Here is a 24,204-nt window from a genome sequence, read left to right as displayed (position 1 = left end):
ATAAAGGTAAAATGGTTCTAGAGCTCCATAGTTTTTCCTGGGCGACACACTGCCTCTGCAGTACACAAGAATGCATATAAGCAATGTTAAAAAAAATTCTGTACAAAGGAAAATTAGCAGGAGGCAGCATGTTAGGGGAGTGTGACAGTTTTATTCAAGTTTGTGGTATTGAGAATGCATCTGTTTCTGTCATTGGAGCTGTTGTCTCGGTAATCACATCTTCAGGATTATTTTACTGCTGTCACAATTTTAATATTCTGGCCTATTTTCTTTATAAACCATTGACGTGTCCTAAGCTGGTTTGTGAGAAAGTGTTCAGGCAGGAGTAAGTGCAGTGGAAGTCTCTGTGGTGGGAAGAGGTGTGGCCTGTCAGGAGCACACTGGTTTTCTTAGACTACAGGGAGCAGGGAGGATGTGGTAGGGCTGAGTCTCCACCCAGGTTCAGATTCCCATGGCCTGGGAGGCTGTTGGAAGAATGCTGAGCTTGTTTCTAAGAGCATTTGAAGCCACTGAAGTGTGTGTGTGTAAGCAGAAGTGTAGGTGGAGGTTGACATGATCTGATTTATTTTGTTGAAAAACTTTTTTTGCTGCAGAATATTGTATGTATTAGAAAGAGAAAAAGTAAAATCATGAACACTTAGAGCAAATGAAAGTGACTTCATGAAGGATGTGAAAGAAAGTGTTGTTGGGGCGAGCATGGCTGCTCAGTGGTTTAAGCTGCTGACTACAATGCCAGCATTCCACAGGAGCACTGTTAGCATTTCAGCTGCCCTCCTTCCCATTCAGCTCCTTGCTGTTGTGCCTGGGAAAGCAGCGGAAGGTGGCCCACGTTCTTGGGTCCCTACCACCTGTGTGGGAGACCTGGATGGAGTTCCAGGCTCCTGGCTTTGGCCTGGCCCAGCCCTGGCTGCTATGTAACTAAAGCCATGTCCAGAAACCTTAAAACCCCTCTTGACCTCCTTCTCACATCCAATCTATCAGCACAGAAGTTTCTCTTCTAAATATTCTCTTCTAGATATTTCATCAGGGGAGTGAACCAGTGGATATGAAATCTTTCTTTCTCTGACTCTCCCTCTTTGTAAAACTCTGCCTTTCAAACCAACCAACCAATAAGTTGAGAGAAAGGAAAACAGGAAAGATCTTGAACTGGGGTGGTACTGGTATGGGAGAAAGTCATTTGTATTCCAGAAATATTTAGAAGAGAAAGTTCTGTGTTGATGGATTAGATATGAGAAGGAGGTCAAGGGGGGCTTTGAGGTTTCTGGATATGGCTTTAGTTACATAGCTTGGTTTTTATATGAAAGAAGATGGAGGAAGAGAACTGAGTTTCAACTGGGACATGTTACGTTGAGCTTCTTTGACACTTTGAAGAGGAGATGTCAAAGAACAGGCAGTAGGCCATGGATCTGTCCTTAGATAAGAATCTGGGGAGAGGGGCCAGGGTATAGAACTAGTGAGAGTTTGTTGGGAAACAAACACCCCCAAATCACAGTGGCTTGCCTCTGAAGACATTTATGTTTTCATTCAAGGGTTTGTGAGTGAGCTGGGCTCTGCTGCAGTTGGGTGGGCTTGAGTTCTGTGGCTGCCTGAGTTAAGGCCCGCTGGTCTTTTTCTTTATTCATTTTGGGCCAGCAGTTACCCTGCATATGTTCTTTCTCCAGTGAGAATGAGGGAACAACCTCACAAATCATCAGTTTGTGTAATGGCTTGTGCTGTCCTGTTTGCCAAACCAATTGACATGGTCAAGCTCAGTGTCAAGGACAAGCCAAGGCTAACGCAAGTTGTGAAAAATTGGGGTCAGCAATAGGACAGTCCCATGTCCCAGAGTAGGTCTGAGCCTTGGAATGCTGAATGCTTGGATAATAGAGGATGTCCCCAGAGATTGAGAATTCCTGTTCAAGCAGTGAGCACAGTGTTACTGAATCTAGGTACACAGAGGAGGAAGTGAGTTCAGCAATGCTGGATGCTCTTCAATGTCAAATAGGGTAAGAACTGAAATCTGACAAGTCAGATTATTGATATAGATAATTGCAGTTTAGAGATGTTTAGTGTAGTAGTGATGGAAACCAGCTTGAAATAGGCCATTAATTATTCTGGTACCGATCTTCAATTTATAACAGTAAATAAAAGGAAAATGCAACAGAAACAAAAAACAGTAGCAGTACCAATGGAACCCTTTAAAAGAACATGGGTATGCTTAGCTTCACCTATGGCTAATCATCACATTTCTATAAAGAATGTGACATTGTATTTTTCAGATGAGGAATCTGAGACTCTGAAAGGTTAAATAATTTTCAGTAGATTTGATAGATGATGCAAAAATTGCGGTCAAGATTCTGAAGTCTTATATTTTCAGCTTGGTTCTCTAAGCATGTATTTTGCTAAGGAGATACTTTCTCCAGTGAAGCCTTCTTGTGAGCTGAGACCAACTACATGGAAATCATGGGGGCTTATTTTTACTAAGAATAAATCCATGACTTTCCAACTCCATTCCTGTAGGCCCACATTTTGCTCTTGGCTTTCAAAGTCAGTATTTCTCAAACAATCTCTAGTGAAAGAGTTTTTCCTTCGCAGTCAGAAGTATACTAATAACTTTAATGAAGTATATTGAAAATGAGGCATTAGAAAATTACAGGGGTGAGTATTTGGTGCAATGATTGGGTTGCCCACAGCTTGTATAGAAGTGGATATGTTTGCATACTGGCTTAGCTTCCAATTTCAGTTTTCTACTAACAAAGGGTCTGGGAGACTGCAGGTGATGAATGAAGTGGATGGGTCCCTGCCACTCACCTAGGGGACCCAAAGATTGCAGATCTCAGCTTCAGATTGGCCCAGCCCTGGCTGTCGCAGGCATTTGGGGAGTATACCAGAGAATAGAGAATAGAAAATTTCTCTCTGTGTGCCTCAAATAAACAAAATAATTTACATTTTTTTAAAATGAAAATAGTTATCAATTACATGCCCATTTTTTCTGGTTCCTATTATTTAGCTTCAACAGACATAAAACTTATTCTCTCAAATTGCTATCTATATGAGATTCCATTTCTGTATTAACCTCTTCACAGACCAGTAATGAGTAGTTTGTTGACCTACAGTGAAACATACCTTGAATAATTCTGTGCTGAATCTGCACTCTTGTTGAAAAAAAAAAAAAAAACTTTAAAGACAAGAAAGTGTTTTCGTAGGCCTTAGAAAAAGGATGCCATGATCTGTCTTGCCTGTGGCCTTATACCCGGAAGATCGCAACCAAACTGTCCCAGGTGGGTGGGTTTCATGTTCATTAATACTTCTATCTCCCTGGAGAGAAGAACCTAAAGGAGGCTAAGAATCAAGAGTACATCCTACTTAAACAAGATTCTGAAACCACACATGTTAACTTAGGCACCACGTTTTGGGGCATATAAACTCTTCAGCATATCATCAATTATGCCAGCAGTCAACACTAAGGCCAGTGTCACTCTTGGCTTGATCACTATCAAATGTAGATTTTATCTGCTTCCAAAAATCCATGCCATTTCCAATGTGTCATGCAAATATATCATGGCTTAATACAGGAGTAGAGTCATTCTCTTTATCTGTATTTCAAAGTAAGGGGTTAAAGCCAATGTCCTTTCTCTCTCAAGATAATGCCCATATTCTATATAGACTATCAGTTGTCACTTTGCATTGTAATTCTTCCAGTTCCATTTTCAGATTCCATATCTAGAATTACACTCATTATAGCATTCCTTCAATCTTGCAGTCTCCTTGAGTCACTTGACCTTTATCACACCAATATTCCCCCTTATTCTCCTACGCTAACAAATGTTATCTCAACCTTGTTTGTTTTTCTCTGAATCATTCAGTCTGGCTTTACAGATCCCTCTTCTTTTTACTTGATGTGATCAGTAAGAGTCATTTTTATCCTTGCTCGTCACCTTTCTCAAGTTCCTCTACTTGCTCATGTAAAACTACCCAAATCCAAGAATGATTTTGACTCTTTTTTGAGAGATAATATTTAATGCCGCCTCATTGATTTGTTGGGTTCTGGCCAAGAATTCTCCTACCTGGGGGAGTTTTCAGAGTTTATAGGTGTAATAAATCACATTGTGTGTATGCACAAAGAATGTGCAGTTGACACCAGGCTACATAACTGTGTATCTAGAGGAGCCTCAGGGGCCAGAAGGAAAGGCTTGAGTGCTGTGAGCCTTTTCACAGTTGGTGGTCACCCTTTTTAAACTTCGTACTGAGTGCATAGGTGCTCCCGACCCAACAATCTCAGAATATTTAAAGTGTGCATTGTCCTAGTGTGTTTCTGCATCTTCCCTTGCATGATGAATGTCATTGTGAGCCACCAAGTGTTTTCTACTATTGTCCAGTCTGTCTAAACATTGATCTTCACGAATCTTTTTGTTGTGTACAAGATGCTGATTCCAAACCATTGTACTTGTGAGAGTGGTGGGTCCTCCGCTTGCACGTGAATTTATTTGTAAGAGGCTATGGTTTCAAAGTTATTTATAGAGTGTTTCATAAGAAAAAAATTCTTTTGTGCCTCATAAATGAGATTGGTGAATGAGCCCAATTTTTTGTTGTGAATAGTAGAGATCTAAAAATGTAGGGATCTGTGCAGTTACACATAGGGAACTCAGGAAGACAGCTGATCACGGGAAGTCACTGTTTAATTTTTCAGGCAGAGCTATTCAGAATGGAGACGCTTTCAGATCAGTCTACGGGAGAGATAGTGAGAGCCTGCACAACAGGCTGGGGGTGAAGAAATACCAATGCTTGATGGATGTGAAACCTGGGACAAGTTCAGACAATCTGGACTGCCTTGAAAAAAGTCAACAAAATGCTAACTCATTTGGTACGGATGCTGGAGAAGGAGGAGTGCTAGCTATGTGTATGTGTGTGTGTTCTTAAAGATTTATTTGTTTATTTGAAAGTCAGAGTTACCCAGAGAGAGAAGGAGAGGCAGAGAGAGAGACAGAATCTTCTGTCTGCTGGTTCACTCCCCAATTGGCCACAATGGCCAGAGCTGTACTGATCCGAAGCCAGGAGCCAGGACCTTCATCCAGGTCTCCCATGTGGGTACAGGGGCCCAAGGACTTGGGCCATTCTCTACTGCTTTTCCAGGCCATAGCAGAGAGCTGGGTAGGAAGTGGAGCTGCCGGGACTCGAACCGGCACCCATATGGGATGCTGGCATTGCAGGTGGCGGCTTTACCTGCTACGCCACAGCGCCGGCTCCAGTTATATATTCTTGAGGATACAACATAAACACATTTCTCACATTAGGAGAAGTCATTAATGTTGTATGTTCACCTTTGTCCAATGAAGTGACCTCTCAGAGGACAGTAGGGCCACACATGTTTTACCATATTTCCCTCTAGCATTATAGCAATTTCTCCTTCAAAGATGTTAAGATAAAACGAATCATGGGATTCTATTACTTTGGTAAATCTGTTGCTTTGGTAATTCTTCTTGGCTTGCTTTCTGATCAGTGGCAAACACTTATGAGGTTATGATTTCTGTCCCTACTGCTGGAAGCTGAGTGCTCTTCCCTCCTCCTGGATTGGTGGCCACAGTTGACTGTGACCCCCTTAAAGCAAAGGTTGCCTCTCCCTTTCCCTTGTAGTCTCAGCTCCTGACTGTGCCTGAGCCACACGCAGGGCAGTCCAGGAATGTGAAGTTGAACACTGTTCACAAAGCTATAAGCTGCCTCAGCTCTTTCAGTTAACTGATTAAAATCTACATGAATCAAATAGCAGTGCAAAAAAGTGTGTGCATTTTTGAGCTTTCTTGTGCCAGAGACTTTGAAAACTTAATTCTCTTGAATGTGAAATAGATGTCTTATTTATTTTTATTGCTTTTAATTTTTGATTTATTCGAAAGGAAAGGAAGAAGGGAGAGAGGAAAAGAGGGAGATAGGGAGGTAGCCGGAGAGACAGAAAGACAAATCTTCCATATGGTGGTTCACTCCCCAAATGCCCACAAGCAGCCAGGGCTCGACTGGGCTGAAGACAGGAACTGGGAACTCAACCTAAGTTTGCCATGTAAGTGGCAGGGATCCAGCCATTTGAGCCACCACCCATTGCCTCCTAGAATGTGTATTAATAGGAAGCTGGAATTGAGAGTGGAGCCAGGACTAAAACCAAGTCCTCCAGTGTGAGAAGACAGAGATCCAACTATTTGAACCACCACCTGTTGCCCTGCAGGATGTGCGTTAGCAGGATGCTGGACTTGAGAGCAGAGCAAGATCTCAAACCCAGGCCCTCTGGAGTGGGAAGCCAGTGTCCCAAGTGGTGTCTTCATCACTGTGCCTAATGCCTTCCCCAAAGTTGATATTTTAGAAGTCATAATATTCTCAAGGATTCCCTTATAAATGCTTAAAAACCAACCGTCCTTTTAAAACAAATTGACAGACCATTAAAAGAAATTAAAGGGGCCAGCACTGTGGTGTAGCAGGTAAAGCTGCCTCCTGCGGTGCCAGCATCCCCTATGGGCATCAGTATGAGTCCTGGCTGCTGCACTTCCAATCCAGCTCTCTACTATGGCCTGGGAAAGCAGTAGAAGATGGCCCAAGTCCTTGGGCCTCTGCACCCGCATGAGAGACCTAGAAGAAGCTCCTGGCTTCAGATTGGCCCAGCTTTTCAGATGTTGGGAAAGTTGAAGAAGCCTTGAACCTATAGATCCCTTCAAGGATTTTAACAAAAGTTATATTGTCATTACCTTGAATTTGATATACTCTTTGGGTTCTCAAATGCTTATGCTTTTTCACAAACCAGTGTTATGTCAAGAGGTATTTAGTATTGATATCTATTATCTTGGTATGAATTCAGCTTTTCCTATAAAACAAAGTCTGCATTAAATTTATTTTCTAATGAGAGACCAAATCAGAGACAGAGAAAGAGAGACAGAAAGGGAGAGAGAGATCTCTCAACCTCTTGTTCACTCCTCAAATGCCCACAACAGCCTGGACTGGGCTGGAACCAAAGCCACGGGCTGAGAACGCAGTCCAGGTCTCTCACCACTGCCTTCTTAGATGTGCTGGGGCAGGAAGCTAGAGTCAGGGGCTGAGCTAGGACTCACACCAGGTGTTGTGATATGGCATGTGGGCATCTTTAACCATGAGCGGTGGCATTTTGCAATATTATATCAGTTGTCTTTTTTTTATTCATAATCATTATTCTAGTCAAAAATTCAAAAGATTAACCCTACATTCATGTGTCCATCTCACTACTCTCAATTTTGTCTAAAATTATTTCAACTTTGACTTCAGGATTCCTCCTCTCTTCTCGTAACATTCAAAACTCTAGGAGTGATTGCTAACACTCTGTGTGTATAAAGCAAAGGTTCCACATGGAAGCCACGCAGTAGATTGTTCAGCTAAAAGTTCACCACCCTTGTGAGAGCCAGAAGCCATCTCTCCATGGTGGACAGGGTTGGTCAGCTTTAACTCTGGAGCATAGTTTTGTTTGTGTTTGTCCTTGATTGAGAATTGGAAGTTCTCAAGGCATTCTCAAGCTTCTACAATGACATTGCTACTTTCCAGTTAAAAGTTTCTTGCTAGATACCAATTTTAGTGAAAAGCTTATAAATTATTTTTGCTATGTTGCAGATAATGTTGAAATGCCTCTCATCTCCTTTCTTCTCCTCCAACTAGATATTTGTTTACTTTCTGAATTTCTGAGATATGAGACATTGGTTCATTCCTACAGGGCCACTATGTTTCTTCGCATCCCATCTTTATATGTCTTGTTCCTCCCTCCTTGAAAACAAGGGGATGCAATTTCAAAGCTTAAATACGCATTTCCTGTTTTCCAGGACATTGAAACAAATGATTTCATTTATTCTGATTTACTTATTTTTCTCTTCCCTTTATAGATTCTTATAAATTTCTAGAAGCACATTTCTGTATACTTATAATCATGAGTAAAGGGAACTCATGATTAAGAAGAAATTAGCTGAAAGATACTGAATGTCAAATTAACTTCTCTCATACCTGTGAATCCCTCACATCAGAAAATTAGGATCTTATTCCTGATAACTCCTAGTCTAAATGTGTAGAAAAAGAATAAAATTATTGCATGAGTATTGCTCACTCATATTAAGTAAATTTCCAAGTAGCAGCTATTATATTTGCCTCATTCAGTATTTATATGCTTTATGATTTTCATAAAGGTTTTAGTAAATTGGCTAAAAGTCCCCAAAGAACTCAGAGTGTGGGCCTTTCGGGGACACTTTTTCTTCCACAACGTCCATGGTTTGACCTTTGTCTAACAAAGAGTCATCATTGGCCCTTCCTGGCCACTCAATAGGATGTTTGAGTTTTGCTGCGCTAGTTCTTATAAATGGAGGTATTTTGGTTCAGTTGAGGTTTATAAACCAAGTGAGCAATTCCAGGGGTGTCGATGATAACTGAAGGGCTAACAGATGGCAGAATACTGCTGCCACTAACGCGGAATAGACTGTCACAAATCACGGCCATTGCCATCCTCAGAGCTTTCTTCCCATGGTCGTTCAGGCCACACTGTCAGACCTGTCAGGACCTTGGGCGTGCATGTGTATGAAAACTTTATTTCTTAACACATAAAGTAGTAGCACTTTATGGCTTAAATTGGGAGTCTGATGGCGTTCATACAAACTTATGAAGACAGTAATGTCTGTTTACAAATAGTTCTATATTCAGGCTTCTCAGTTTAGTCCCAGGAGGTGATAGCAGGAAATATGTGGAAGCAAAGTGAAAGGACTTTGATACAAGGCCTGATTCTGTAACCGCTTGTTTTGTGACCTTAGATAGGTCTATTCCTTTTACCTAACCTCAACACCTCCATCTGTAAAATGGAAACATTCCTTTCTTCCGTGTCTCATGACACAAAATAAGTGAATGTTATTTTTGATTGAGAAGATCACACAGAAATGATAAAAAATTGTTTCTTTGCTTCTGCTGGCTTATGAAAGCCCCTTCTGTCTATGGCCCGTGCTTATCCCAGCCCAACCCAGGCCCAGCCTGTTTCCAGCGGAGCTGAATGTGTCTGTATGACAGGCTGGCCCAGCGTCAGAGGTGCCCAGTGCAGGATCCTCTTCCCCTTACCTCTGCTGTCCCGACGCCCACCTGTCTTAGTGTTTGTGCCTTAGTAACGAGTAGGCGTGTTTCACTCCCTCGGGTCAAGCAGGACCAGCAGAAACCTCCACCTGCATGGGTTCCGGGCCTTTCCCTCCTTCTCAATCACTGCATATTCTTTGGGAAATTACGTAAGCTCTCTGAGGCTCGCTTTCCTCATAAGGTACTACCTGCCTCGCAGACTTACCTGGATTGGTCTGGAAGAGTGGTGTCTGTGTAGGAGTCAAAGTAAGTGTCAGGTCACTGGTAGAGATGGTTCCTGATGGTAATGTGCACTGCACGTTACACTCATTCTCAGAAGTTTCCAGAAAGAGGAAAGGTTACCAGATGTTTTTAATAGTACTTAAATCCACTTTTATAGAAAGTTATAGCAGGTTATAACCTGTAAATGATCACTGACCTTGTTTGTGATGAAACAGATGACACTCATCATTCATTCCTTTCTCCACTGGACACAAGGGCAAACACGTACTCATACTATTTCTCTCTCTCGCTCTCACTCGCTCGCTCTCGTCTTCAGCACAGACGGATATTGTTTCACAATGATTGAAGAAGATGACTCTGGGATGCCGGTCGTCACTTCCGGATGTCTTGGCCTAGAAGGCTCAGATTTTCAGTGTCGGGTAAGGAAGATAACCTGATTTTGCTTTGTAAACCCTCATTGGCTACAATTCCAGCAGCTTTCAAGCAACATAACCAAAAAAATGGTTTTTCTTGGCTAACCCACTTTTAGTTGTTTGGAAAACTGTTGAAAATTCTCATTGGGCCAATTCTCACTTCATTTTGAAATGAAATACTCCTTTTATCTTTGCTGTTAACTTGTTGCTTAGTGTTCTGTTGGTTTATTTTCCTCAAAACCCCATTTAGATAATTGTATTAAGCCAAAATTTCCTGCTCAGCTTGCAGTAGGTTCACTGGTTATTACAAATGTAGTAGTAATTTTGTTGGATTACAGAAGTTTAAATAAGAGGGGCCAGTTCTGTGGTGTAGAAGGCTAAGGTGCCGCCTACAGTGCCAGTATTCTGTATTGGCGCCAGTTTGAGTCCCAGCAGTTCTACTCCCTATCCAACTCCATGCTGATGTGCCTGCGAGGGCAGTGGAGGATGGCCCAAGTCCTTGGGCCCTTGCACTCATTTGTGGGGGACTCAGATGAAGCTCGTGGCTTTGGCCTGACCCAGCCCTGGCCATTGCAGCCATTTGGGAATTGAACCAGTGGATGCAACACTGATCTCTCTCCTCTCTCCTTCTTTCTCTGTATCTCTGTCTTTAAAAAAAAAAAAAAAGTTGTAGTAAAATAACACATGATAATTTGAGTGAAATTACATGATAGAAAACATTTGTGGAAACACAAGGGACCCCAAATAAGCTAAAGCAATCTTACACAACAAACGAAACTGGAGGCCTCACAATACCAGATTACAGGACATACTACTGGGCAGTTACAATCAAAACAGTCTGGTACTGGCACAAAAATAGATAGACCAGTGGAACAAAAAAGAAACTCCAGAAATCAGTCCACACATATACAACCAACTTATTTTTGACAAAGGAGCTGAATTCAAGCCCTGAAGCAAGGACAAATGGTGCTGGGGAAGCTGGATTTCCACATGCAGAAATATAAAGCAAGACCCCTACCTTACACCTTACACAAAAATCCACTCAAAATGGATCAGAGACCTAAATCTACAACCTGATACCATCAAATTACTAGAGAACATTGGAGAAACCTTATAAGACATTGGCATAAGCAAAGAATTCTTGGAAAAGACCCCATAGACATAGGCAGTCAAAGCCAAAATTGACAAATGGGATTACTTCAAATTGGGAAGGTTCTGCACAGCAAAAAAAACTGTCAGGGAAGTGAAGAGGCAACCAACAGAATGGGAGAAAGTATTTGCAAACTAAGCTACTGATAAAGGATTAATAACCAGAATATATTAAAAGATCAAGAAACTCAATAACAACAAAGCAAACAATCCACTTAGGAATTGGGTAAAGTACTTGAACAGGCATTTTTCAACAGAGGAAATCCAAATGACCAATAGACACATGAGAAAATGCTCAGGGGGGGTCGGCACTGTAGCTTAATGGGTAAAGCTGCCTTCTGAAGTGCTGGCATCCCATATGGATGCTGGTTCAAGACCCAGCTGCCCCACTTCTGATCCAGCTCTCTGCCATGGCCTGGGAAAGCAGTGGAAGATGGCCCAAGTTCTTGGGTTCCTGCACCCATGTTAGAGACCCAGAAGAAGCTTCTGACTCCTGAATTTGGATCAGCACAGCTCTGGCTTTGCAGCCATCTGTGAGTGAACCAGTAGATGGAAAACCTTTCTCTTTCTCTCTCTCTTCTTCTGCCTCTCTATAACTCTATCAAATAAATAAATAAATCTAAAAAAATGCTCAGGGTCACTATCCATGAGGGAAATGAAAATCAAAACCACAATGAAGTTTCCCTGCACCTCCTTCAGAATGGCTTTCATATGGAGTTCAACAAACAAACAACAAATGTTGGTAAGGATGTGAGGGAAAAGGCACACTGATCACACTGATCTACTGTTGGTGGGAATGTAAACTGGTACAGCCACTGTGGAATACAGTATGGAGATACCTCGGATATCTGAATATAGACCTACCATATGGCCCGCCATCCTTCTCTTGGAAATTTACCAAAGGAAATGAAATCAGCATATGAGTTACCTGTTTACCCCCATGTTATTGCGGCTCAATTCATAATCAACTGAAGACTGGATAAAGAAATCATGGAATATTACATAGCTGTAAAAAATGACATCCTATTTGCAACAAAATGGATGCAACTAGAAAACATCATACTGGTCAATTTCAGTTCACAATTGATCACACTAATAGGTCTAAGAGTCAAAGGGATCACACAAACAAGACTAGTGTCTGCTAATACTAACCGATAGAATCAAAAAGGGAGAGAATGATCCAACATGGGAAGCAGGATACACAGCAGACGCATAGAATGGCAGATGTCCTATAAAGCACTCTGGCCTCAGAATCAGCCCTTAAGGCATTCGGATATGGCTGAAGAGTCCATCAGAGTATTTTAGCATGGAAAGCCAAGACACTCTGGAAAAAAAAGAAGACCTAAATGAAAGATCTCTGCGAGTGAGACCCCAGTGGAAAGAACGGGGCCATCAAAGAAGGAGGTACCTTTCTCTGAAGGGAGGACAGAACTTCCACTTTGACTATGACCCTGTCAGAATAAGATCGAAGTTGGCGAACTCAACAGGCTTCCATAGCCTTGGCAACTCATGACTAGAGCCTAGAGAGATTACTGACGCCATAAACAAGAGTGTCAAATTGTTAAGTTGACAACAGGAGTCACTGTGTACTTACTTCTCATGTGGGATCTGTCCTTAATGTGTTGTCCAATGTGAAGTAATCCTATAACTAGTACTGAAACAGTATTTTACACTTTGTGTTTCTGTGTGGGTGCAAACTGATGAAATCTTTACTTAATATATATTAAATTGATCTTCTGTATATAAAGATAATTGAAAATGAATCTTGCGGGCCGGCGCCGCGGCTCACTAGGCTAATCCTCCGCCTTGTGGCGCCAGCACACCAGGTTCTAGTCCTGGTTGGGGCGCCGGATTCTGTCCCAGTTGCCCCTCTTCCAGGCCAGCTCTCTGCTGTGGCCAGGGAGTGCAGTGGAGGATGGCCCAAGTGCTTGGGCCCTGCACCACATGGGAGACCAGGAGAAGTACCTGGCTCCTGCTATCGGATCAGCGCAGTGCGCCTGCCATCGGATCAGCGCAGTGTGCCGGCCGCGGCGGCCATTGGAGGGTGAACCAATGGCAAAAGGAAGACCTTTCTCTCTGTCTCTCTCTCTCTCACTGTCCACTCTGCCTGTCAAAAAAAAAAAAAAAAAGAAAGGAAGGAAGGAAGGAAGAAAGAAAGAAAATGAATCTTGATGTGAATGGAATGGGAGAGGGAGCGGGAAATGGGAGGGGTGCGAGTTGGAGGGAAATTATGGGGGGGGAATCCATTGTAATCCATAAACTGTACTTTGGAAATTTATATTTACTAAATAAAAGTTAAAAAAAATTTGTTACACACACACACACACACACACACAAGAAAACATCATACTTGGTGAAATGAGCCAGTCCTTAAAAGACAAATACCATATATTCTCTCTGATCTGTGGTAACTAGTTAGAGTACCTAAGTGAAATTGGCACTTTGAAAGGCAGTGACTTTGAATGGCCCTTGTCTTGATTGTTGAGGAACAGTTTTATTTTTTTGTTATTGTTGTCATTGTTCATACTGTTGAACTCTGTACTTAGTATAGGGTTAATCTTGTGCATAAAGTTAATTGAAAATAGATGTTAATAAAAAAATAAGAATGGGAAAAAGAGAAGGAAGAAAGGTGGTAGTATGGGTGGGAAGAATCACCATGATACTAAATTTGTATTTATGAAATGCATGAAGTTTTTATACTTGAAAAGTTTCTGGGGAAAAATTTTAAAAAACTTAGAAAAGAAAAATAGCTTAATAAGAAAAGAAAATAACATTTTCAAGATGTTTGAATAAAACAATTAGAATTATAGATGAGTTTTCTAAATAGTGATAATTTGTACATTTTAGATTAAGTGATTTTGAACTTTAGAGAAAAATCATTAATAGCTGTTTGCATTCAATTTTAGGATACCCCCATTCCTCATCAAAGAAGATCCATTGAATGCTGCACAGAAAGGAATGAATGTAATAAGGATCTACACCCCACACTGCCTCCATTGAAAAACAGAGGTAAGGCGGGGAAGACTGCCGGATGGGAAAAGCTTTGGGTATGATGGAAATAAAAATTTGGAATCATTCTCTTTTCCAAATCGACCTGCCTGTACCATTTACACTGCTAGACCAGGACTAAGGCAAGATGACACCTTGACACTGACATTCAAAGTCATTGCAAGCAACTCTGGGAAAATAGTTGTAGGTGACTTTACTCCTAAGATTCCTTCGATTTTCACCTTTTCCCACTTTACTTCTGAAAACTCCGATTCCTAAAGATTGTAGTGTGTTGCAGCAGGATAGGAAATGAAGCTACTGCTTTCTGCTTAACACTAGATGTTACTCAGCAGTTGTATTTCATTAAATTAATACTATTTGGTTACTTTCACCTTAAAAGTAGGAGAACTTAAAGCAGGTGCTTGGTTCATTAGTCAGTGTGCTTCTTGTGATGCCCACATCCCAGGCCAGGTGCCTGGTTTTGAGTCCTGGCTCCTCTTTCCACTCCAGCTTCTGGCTAATGCATACCACATGAAGCATCAGGTTCAAGTAGCTGCATCTCTGCCACCCACATGGGAGACCTGAATTCCCAGCTCCTGGCTTCAGCCTGGCCCAGTCCTGACTGTGTTCATCTGAGCATGTGGGGAATGAACCAGCAGATGCCAGGTCTCAATCTCTCTCTTTCTCTTTCTGCCTTTCAAATTTTAAAAAATCAGTCAATTTGGAAACAGAGACCTTACAGAGAACGAAATAAAAGATGAGTTGCTATATGATATTTCATTTTCCCCATAATAGAGTAACAACTTTTTAGTCAACTCAAGTATTTGTATATGGATAAGATGGAGGAGATATCTACAATATTTAATTTCAAAACATACACATTAGGGTTACTCATGAAAAAATGAGCTACAGTATTACTGTAATTAACTCACTTGAGCCTCACAGCAGCCCCAATATGGTACTTAGGATTGTTTCTCCCACTTCATTTTTTCAGTTCATTATTTATTTGAAAAAGCAGATAAACAGAGGCGTAAGAAGTCTCCCATAGGTTGTTCACTCCCCCAAATGCGGGCAGTAGTTGGGGCTGAGCCAAACTGAGACCAGGAACTGGAAACTATGCCTTCTTGCTCTCCCCCATGGGTGGCAGAGACCCAAGTATTGGAGCCATTATCTGCTACCTCCTAAGGTCTGCATTAGTGAGAAGTTGGATCAGAGGCAGTGCTGGGACTCCATCCTAGGCACGCCAAAATGGGATGTGGGTGTCTCAGACCATGGTTTTACCCCCAACTACAGTGCCCATATACTTTCCTCCACTTTAAATAGGGGGAGGTTGCAGCACAAGGAACATGACAGTCATTAGATGAAGTGCAGGGTCTTTATCATAAATGATAAAATGCAGTCTGGGAAGTCCAGTGGCACCACAACTGGTGGTGAGAGTAGGAAGAGAGGTCTGTTTTTATGTTGAGGCCTTAGTGGGGAATTGGTGCTGTGTGTCTGGCACCCTACCTGCAGGATTAGTGACATTGGGTAATGGGGGTGCTGGGACTAGTGGGTGCCTAGAGGCTGAGCATCGGGTGCTTGACTGAGGCCATGTGCACCTGGCCTGTTGAAGTGAGTGCCAGGTAGGCCAGAGAACGTGATGCCACCTCCCCTCCTGCCATGAATTACTTGTTACCATTTCTTAGTGTTGTTTTCTGTAATGAGCACCTAAGGAAGCAAAGGGTTGGTGTTGAAATGAACAGAAGGTTTGCTTTATTTAGTGGCATCCTCTGATTTGACATTTGCAAAATAAAATTTCTGTAGGTTTTTTGAAATAAACATGTTTAAATGTTTAAATAAGGGAATTACTCATGGAATACAAATAGTCTTCCTAAGAATTTATCAGAAATGACACCTGCATGAAGTATGATCATTCCAATGTGGTTTAAGGAAAATTACAACGTAGAATTTCTGAAGTTAAAAGTTATCTTATTTCATATATTATTTTGAACTCTTATTTCAAAGTAGGTTTTAGGCAGCTTATAGATTTGTTTTTAAAATGCTATCCCTTAGGAGTAGGTGTTTCAGACCTAGCATGTAAGATGCCACTTGGGACAGCCACATCCCATGTTGAAGTGCCTGGGTTCAAGTCCCAGCTCCACTTCTGATTCCTGCTGATGCAACTCCTGGGAGGCAGCAGGTGATGGCTCAAGTAGTTGGACTCCTTGGAAACTCACAAGGAAGACCTAGAAGGAGTTTCCAGCTCCCAGATGCAGCATTGGGTCAGCCCTGGCCATTTGGGGAGTAAACCAGTAAGTGGGAGATGTCTGTCTCTCACGTTTCTTCTCAAATAAAAGAAATAAATGATTATATGCTATCCATTAAGTACTGCCAGTTGCAAATTAACTACCAGTAGTAGACACTTAGCCAGGGAAATACCTCCCATGTTCTCTTCCATACAAATAGATTGAATGTGTGACAGTGTCCAGCCTGCAGACTGAGAGCCAGGAGCTCTCTCCTGTTGCGTTTGACTACATTACGCTCATACACCCAAGACACAAGTCTGAGCTCAGCTCCCTGCCAGAGTAGTGCTAACAAGTCTTGAAACATCTTGCTGTTCACTGTTTCAGAATTTCAGTTTAAATTTGCACGTGGGACACGTCAAAGGAATTTAGATGTAATTAGTTTTGTCTTCCTCATTGAATACAATAATCTGAATATAAAATATCTGTCTCAATCTCATTTGTTATCAGGAAATATAATATTAAACATTGGCTTTTTGCAGGGAAGATTATAATGTTAACGTTTTTGTTCTTAAAGAGAATTTATTCCCACAGTTTCAGAGGGAATCCCAATTGACAATAAATATAGAGCTGTGCAGAATGAGGAATTATCTGTTAATGAAAATATCCTGAGAGGAATATGTTTTTCAGTTGCTTTGAGCTCTGTTAATAGAAGGACCTCTCTCTCTCTCTCTCTCCTCTCTCTCCTCTCTCTCCTCTCTCTCTATCCGTGACTGTCCTGCCTAGACTGCATGGAGAGATGGCTCCGGCAACTGCTTATTTCCCACATTCTTCCTAGCTATGTGATTCTTCTCCCCAGTTTCGTTTTTGCACTTACAACCCATCTTCTAGCTCCTAATAACAGTCCTGGCATTCATTGCACGCAGTTACAAACCCGGCTCTGCTTATCAGACCGAGTGTGCTTGGGCTGAGTCCTCCTCGCCTCCTCCCTGGGGAGCTCTGGGCTCCACTTGCCTGAGCAGCAGGAGTGACAGCGCGGGTCGCAGTCTGCCGCCCCCACAGGACTGCAGCCCCGGCTCCTTTCCTGATAGGCATCTGCAAGTGTTCGCTTTCCCAGACCCTGGCAGTGACTTGAATGTTTACATTGTTGATGCTCTGCGCACAGGTAATGGCAGATAAAACATGACCAGTGTGACCAGCAGAGACAAAAAGCTGATTGATAAGGATCGCCTATTCATGAGGGAAAACAAGGAGGCAGGAGATGAGGCTGCAGGGGACAGGGTTCTTGGGGCCAGAGAAGGGAAATAGGAAGTTGAGGGGAGCCATTGTAAGTGTGGGGCCATAAGGAAAGAATCCTTGACCTCCTGTGGTCTCACTGCTCTCATAAGTCAGCAACAGAGTAAGAGGAGTGGGACAGTGTTTGCAGTTCAGGGGGGATTCTGTATTCTGCATTTACATGGACTGTAAAAAGCCATGAAGCGGAGACTTTTATTTAAGTTATGTCACTGGAGTGAGAAAGTATTCTGTTGTTCATAGATTGACAATGAGCTGTGATTGTGTGGTTCATTCTAGTTCTAATTGAGTGTCTGGCAACTTGTGTGGGTTTCTACAAAATCAGATTCTGTTATCTTTTAGAAATTGAAAATATACTTTAAACTAGGTTTCCGTTGGCAGTCTGCATGCATATGTAGGAAATGGAGGGAAAAAATTACCAGGACACTTAATTGTATAAAGCTCTAGGCTACTTTGAGAGCCTACGGATTGTCTTCAGGATTTACTAAGTAATGTGTTTCAAACAGTGCAGGCTCTGTGAACGTATGACTCATTTGCGGTAAAGCCTTAAATGGCCCTTTGGATATTCACCATAATGATTCGAGTTCCGACCTCTGTTTACCTGGATTGTTGGCAATATTTGTAAATTTATTAGCAATAAAACTACTTGTTTTAATCTTTAATTCATTCTTGTTGCATGAACACTACTTTCGTTAGTGCTTTACATGTAGTATGAGTCATAAAAAATTATTAAACATGTATTTTAGACTTTTGATGGACAATGAAATTGGACAAGAAATTAGCATCAAGATCTGTGGATGTAGTGTATAAACAATAATACAAGCTTTTTTCTGCAACATTTCAAAATATCTCTTTTCAATGTATATATTCAGATTGATTTCATGATCTATGTAATTGTATTAATATTTGTAAGACAGTGGCCGTGTTTTTAGGAAACATTTATAGATTGATAGAGGCATTATTCTATAACTTTAAATGATCCAAAAATGATACAGACATACAAATGAGTAAAAAAAATACACAAGCATGCAAATAGTTATAATACACACATTTACATGTCTATGATTTTACACAGAATAGATAGGCACTGAGAGAGCAAGAAAATTAAAAAACTAATCTGGTAAAATCTTAACAAGAACTGTTGTAAAAGATATAAATTGTTACAATCTGTTAAAAGAATATTTGACAATACATTTGAGAAGAACTTAAAATACATGCTCTTTGAGTTATTAATTCTACTTCTAGGAATCTCAGTTAAGGGATAGAATCAGTGACTTGTGCAAGGATGCATGTGTCAGAGTAGTCACTACAGAAATTCAGTGTCATAACAAAATCTTCACAATCTCCTGTCTCCATGTTAACTGAGTGCAGAGGAAGTGGCAAGTTTATTTATTTTAGTTGGTTGTTGCTTTTCAGTTTCCCTTCGTGAACGTATGGTGCTTTTGAATGTTGGTTGTGCCTTTAGCCCAGCAGTTAAGGGGCTCATGTCCAATATTAGCGTGACTCTGGATCCTGGCTGCAGATCCCTGCTGTTGGAGACCATGGGAAGCAGCAGTGATGGCTCAAGTAATTGGGCTCCTGTCGCTCATTAGGGAGACCTAGATTGACTTCCCAGAGTCTGAGTTCAAACCAGCTTGAGCTACTTTGCACATTTGGAGAGTTCTTTGCCTTTGCCTCTGCCTGTGCTCCCCCTCAAATACATACATACGTACATAAACATTTAAAAATAAACAATAATACTCTTTTGTCAAGGGCGTATGGTTGTCTTAATAAGATACTGCTAATTTGATTACCATGTAATTGTACATGTTTTTGGTTCTTTTTCTCCAGAGATCACCTGTATAAACATCAACTGAGATGATTATTAACAATGAAATCCTTTGCCTAAAAATCTCTGGGATTGAAGTCAGTAAATATGCTTTTGTGTTAAAGCTCTCTGAGTCATTCTTACTTATATAAAGTTTGAAAAGGCATGCTTGAAGTAAATCCGATTTGTCAGGAACTGGACTTCTAACAAATAATACGTCATAGTTTGGTAAAACTGTCATATCTTTGGCTAGAAAATAGTCATTTTAAAATTAGGGTTCCATTGAAGAAGAATAAAGCTATGTATTTTTGAAGAACATTTTTGTTGAAAGTGATGCACATCCTTGTCGTCTGTGTTTGGCAACCTTTGAGGCAGCCTCTTCCTTTGTGCCCATCAGAAGTCGACTTCCTGTTTTATCTACAATGACTGTAGGTCCACTTTTATCCAACGGCCTGGTATAGTGTGTTCCAGAAACCCTATGAAAGGAGCTGTGACCTCATCAGCGGATCTTGAGTAAAGATGAGCTTCCTGCTTCTATTTGCAGTGTACTGGTGCCTTCACCTATGTTTATATTCTTTATCCCTTGTCTAGCCTGTCCCTCCAGAGTAGACATGTGTGCCTGGAGGAGTGGTCAGTCATGGTAGCCAGACATTTCACTGGGGATATGTGCGTATTTTTGCTTCCAGTTAGCATGTTAGAAACCAGTGTTTTGGGACAGTGTTTTGGGACTGCTGTTTGTGACACTGGCATCCCACCTGAGCACCAGTTGCTGCTCTGCTTTCTGGTCCAGCTCCCTGCTAAGACACCTCGGGCCCCTGTACCCATGTTGGAGGCCCTGCTGGGGCTCTCTGCTCCTGACTTTGTTGTGGCCCATCCCCAGCCTTTGTGGCCACCTGGGGAGTGAACCAGTAGATGAAAAAAACTCTTTGTCTTGCCCTCTCCACTGGCCCTCCCCCACCCGCTGCACACTCATCCTTCTTTAAAAAAAATTAGTGCATAGAAATGCCATTTCATTTTCGCCTGTGATACTTAGCAAGTACTTCTAGGCAAAGAGCTGCTTCCTGAGTTTGTACGTGGGACTGTTCTGTGCATGATGGCTGTCTGTCTTTAATTTCAGATTTTGTTGATGGACCCATCCACCACAAGGCCCTACTCATATCGGTGACGGTCTGTAGTTTGCTCTTGGTCCTTATCATTCTCTTCTGTTACTTCAGGTAAGTTTCCAGCTTGGAGGTGGAGTGCCCAGAGTACACAGTGTCTTCCTTACACTAATATTCTACTACTTTTGCCTGTCAGTGTTTTCCACCATGGCTTACTTGGACCTGATTAGATATTGCGTTCAACTGAAAATATCAGTTACCATTAATGGATACGTGTCCTAATGAAGCTGTAAATAGATGTCCATCTCTTTTCTGCTTCAGACATCAGAAGTGTCCACATATATATTTCATCCCTAGGGAATCTAGTTTTGTTAAGAAATTTGGGGGCTGGTTGCTACTTAGTTTCCACTCTAAGCAGAAAAATGACACGTATTTAACTAGGATGGTACAAGGAATTTGCTATTGAGCCAAACTTTCCTTCTAATATTAAAAAAGTTTAGCTATAATTTATAGATTAATTACTAAAATAAAATGTCATAATATTGAAGTGAAGTGTGCTCATTATAAATCATTTTGTTACCTCAGAACTGATTCTCTAGGTTGTGAAATATGAACAATTTTTATATTCATATAATTTGCCTTTTGAGCAGTTTAATATGAATTTGTGATATTCTGTAAATGAGTGAATGAGTTGATTAAAATAAATTATTTTGAAGTGAAAACATTAAAATTACTAACAAAATGTTTTTGAAATTTAATTTTACTGCGTTTGATATTGCATTTTATATTACCTTACATAAGAGTTAGTTGTAATGTATGTTATGACCCAAAAATTTATCTTAAATTAAGGATCCTAAAAGATTTTAGGAAATTCATATAGGAGCTGTTTAGAAATACTAGCAGAATGTAGTGTGCTTAAATATATTGTAAGAAAAAGAATAGATATAGATGGTTGAGACCAAGTAAAATCATATAGTTTATTTTTAAAAATACACTGGCAAAATAATTATCATTTGGATATCAGAAACATAAGACATACTTAGCACTTAATTTTATATTTATCGGCTAAGATGAATTCTGTGATTACTGGAAGGCTTCACCCCTTTCATTGCATCCTATTCTCTCAAATTATCTGCATTTTTCCCTCTTCAGGTATAAGAGGCAAGAAACCAGACCTCGGTACAGCATCGGGTTGGAACAGGATGAAACTTACATTCCTCCAGGAGAGTCCCTGAGAGACCTAATCGAGCAGTCTCAAAGCTCGGGAAGTGGATCAGGCCTCCCTCTGCTGGTATGAGAAGAGCATATCTTGAATTTAAAGGAAATGTCGTCTGAAAGGAGAAGTCAGTAAACACTGGGTTTCATTTTACTGAAACAGATAGGGCCCCGGACAAGGAGAAGGCTCTCTGTAGTCAGCTGGCCGTCAGATCTCAGGTGCAGGGCTTCCTGATAACATTTTGACATATTGAGGGTAGGTGATTGTTTTTTAATGCACAGGTAGGGTTACAGTCCAGACCCTCAGACATTCTGATAAAGAGCTGATTAGAAAACACGAAACATCGGACCATCTTGCCTCTGTTTTTGGTGAGGATAGCATTACTGCACTTTGGCCTGGCTTTTGAAGGCTAAGGTATGACTGCCATCTGGGAGCTGAGCACTTTGACAAAGGAAAAAAGGCCGTGTCCGCTACAGGGCTTACGTTTCAGGGCGAGGTCCTGGCTTTCCATTCAGGAGGGCTTTAGTTTTCTGATGTCAGTGCTGTCCACACTGTGAGCCTTGAAGAGACAGTCTGCCCGGTCCAAGGCGCTTGCTTCCACGACACAGGTGTGTGTCACTTTTATGCGCCGTGTGGAAAGATGGTCGGGATTTGGGATGGAAAGAGCAATTTTCATTAGAAATCGTTTCCTTAGTAAACTTTGAAGATCCTTTTGGCCTGATGCTGGCTTTTGACTGTTGCTTCCTTGGTTCATTGTGACCTTTTAGTTACTACAACAAGATATGTATTTTAAGGCCTGGCACAAAATGACCTGTGTGGTTATTTTTAGCAGTATGGTCCAAATGATCCAAATTGTTGTAGAAGTTTTGGAATCAAGTTGCTTGACTTATTTATTCCCAGATTTAATTAATACGTAGCAAATACAAATCTTATATTTGAACATCTGTTGTACTTTTTTTTAAAGTACAAGTGGTAAAACTCCCTTTCAGTATTCATGAATTAAGTGTTCCTGCTTTTCAAATTCAAACTGATTGTTCTTCTAGAACTTTTCTTCTTTCTAACCCATTACTATGCAGTTAGTGCTCTAAAATCTTTGATCTTATTATGTCATTTCCATGGATATAGCATTCTAATACCCAGTGCTGTTGCTGGGTCATCTTAGCCTGATCCTATGGTGTATACACTCAGCCTGCCTACCCATGCCCTGCTCCCACCTCCCTGCCACCTGCGTTCCAAACTCTACACCACTGTTGAGTGACTGTTCATTAAATTCTTAAATACAACCCCATCCATGTCTTTGCAGATGTCATTTCTTTAGGAGCATTCTCCCCAGTTAGGGCTCGAGGCCTACCTCATGTTCTGCCTCTGTGACAACTTCTTCTAAGCTGGCGTATTTATTTAGCTTCTGTTGTAATGTTTTTCATTTTAGTACCAATACCACAGCTTAAAATAATGTTATTGATGTTAATGTGTCGTGTCTTTTGATGGAGTTTGTCCTCCTTTGTTGCTGTGGATTCGTTCTGAGAGGAGCAGCGTGGTGGAGGCAAGAGGCCCGGAGTCACCACCACACAGACCCCGGGAGTCTGGTGAAAGCAGGCCAGAGGCAAGCAATCCGCAGACTCGTTTATTTCAGTAGGTACAGCCGCTTAAATAGCCAAGGCAGCCAATCCGGTGAAGGGGCTGTTTATGCTCTAACCAATCACAGCCTGTAGCCAGGCAGTATCCGAAGCCATCCAGTCACAGCTTGTTGCCAGGCAGGCTCCATTGCCAGGTGGTTTCCCAGGGGGTTTTGAAGCCACTCCTGAGTAACTGACGCTTGCTTGCCAGTGGCCATCTTGGCATGGCTTTCTCATTCCAACACACTCCTTGAGTGTGGAAATTCCATTTTGTTCACTTCCTATCAGTTAGAGTGCTTGACTTATGAAAGGGCCTGCAGAGTCATTTTTTCTGAAGGTTGCAAGGAGTAGGCATTTAGCCTAGAGGTTAAGATGACTGAGTCCCTCATCAAGTCCTGACTCCAGCTTCCTGCTAATGCAGACCTGGCAGGTAACAGTGATGGCTTGGGTAACTGAGTTCCTGCTACTCAGGAGGGAGATACAGATTGCAATCCCTGATCCTGTCTCTGGCCCCAGATCAGCCCAGGCTGTTGTGGGTAGTTGAAGTGCAAAATTGTGGATGGGAGTTCTTTTTTTCTGTTTTTTCTCTGTCTCTTTACTTCTCAAATAAGTTAAAGCAAATGCTGCCAGCTCTTACTTTTTTTTCTTTTTAAATATTTATTTTATTTATTTGAAAGACAGAGTTAACAAAAAGAGGTAGAGACATAGAGAAAGAGGTCTTCCATCCGCTGGTTCACTCCCCAGATGGCTACAGTGGCTGGAGCTGTGCCGATCCGAAGCCAGGAGCCAGGAGCTTCTTCCAGGTCTCCCACGTGGGTGGAACGGCCCAAGGACTTAAGAGCATATATTCTCAAACCAGATTGCCCAGGTTCCAACCCTGGCCAGGTAGTAGCTTTTACAAATATATTCTCATTTAATCCTCATTGCAACCCTGTGAGATAGTGTAGCTAATGAAATAATATATACCCCGCCCCTCCAAGAACTGTCACAGGCAACACTCCGTGTACACACAAACTGAGATGGCTATGACATCACTAGGTGATATACTCTTAGGGAACTGAAACCATCATTATATATTTGACCTGAAATTGACT

The 24,204-nt window shown here is 41.4% G+C and overlaps 1 protein-coding gene across 5 annotated transcripts in view; it reads left to right on the top strand.

Moving 5' to 3' along the window:
* The window catches only part of BMPR1B (bone morphogenetic protein receptor type 1B), a 443,407-nt gene that overhangs the window by 382,307 nt on the left and 36,896 nt on the right, over window positions 1-24,204 (top strand). For all 5 annotated transcript variants that reach the window (XM_008267582.5, XM_017347401.4, XM_089302608.1 and 2 more), the window contains 4 exons: window positions 9,623-9,725; window positions 13,775-13,877; window positions 20,296-20,392; window positions 21,431-21,569. In XM_008267582.5, coding sequence (XP_008265804.1) covers window positions 9,623-9,725; window positions 13,775-13,877; window positions 20,296-20,392; window positions 21,431-21,569 — 442 coding nt within the window. The remainder of the gene's footprint in view (window positions 1-9,622; window positions 9,726-13,774; window positions 13,878-20,295; window positions 20,393-21,430; window positions 21,570-24,204) is intronic.

Source organism: Oryctolagus cuniculus, chromosome 8, assembly GCF_051225735.1.
Source record: "Oryctolagus cuniculus isolate XC-2025 breed Fujian yellow rabbit chromosome 8, ASM5122573v1, whole genome shotgun sequence".
NCBI classification, from domain to species: Eukaryota; Metazoa; Chordata; class Mammalia; order Lagomorpha; family Leporidae; genus Oryctolagus; species Oryctolagus cuniculus.
This window is presented reverse-complemented; position numbering and strand designations above follow the sequence as displayed.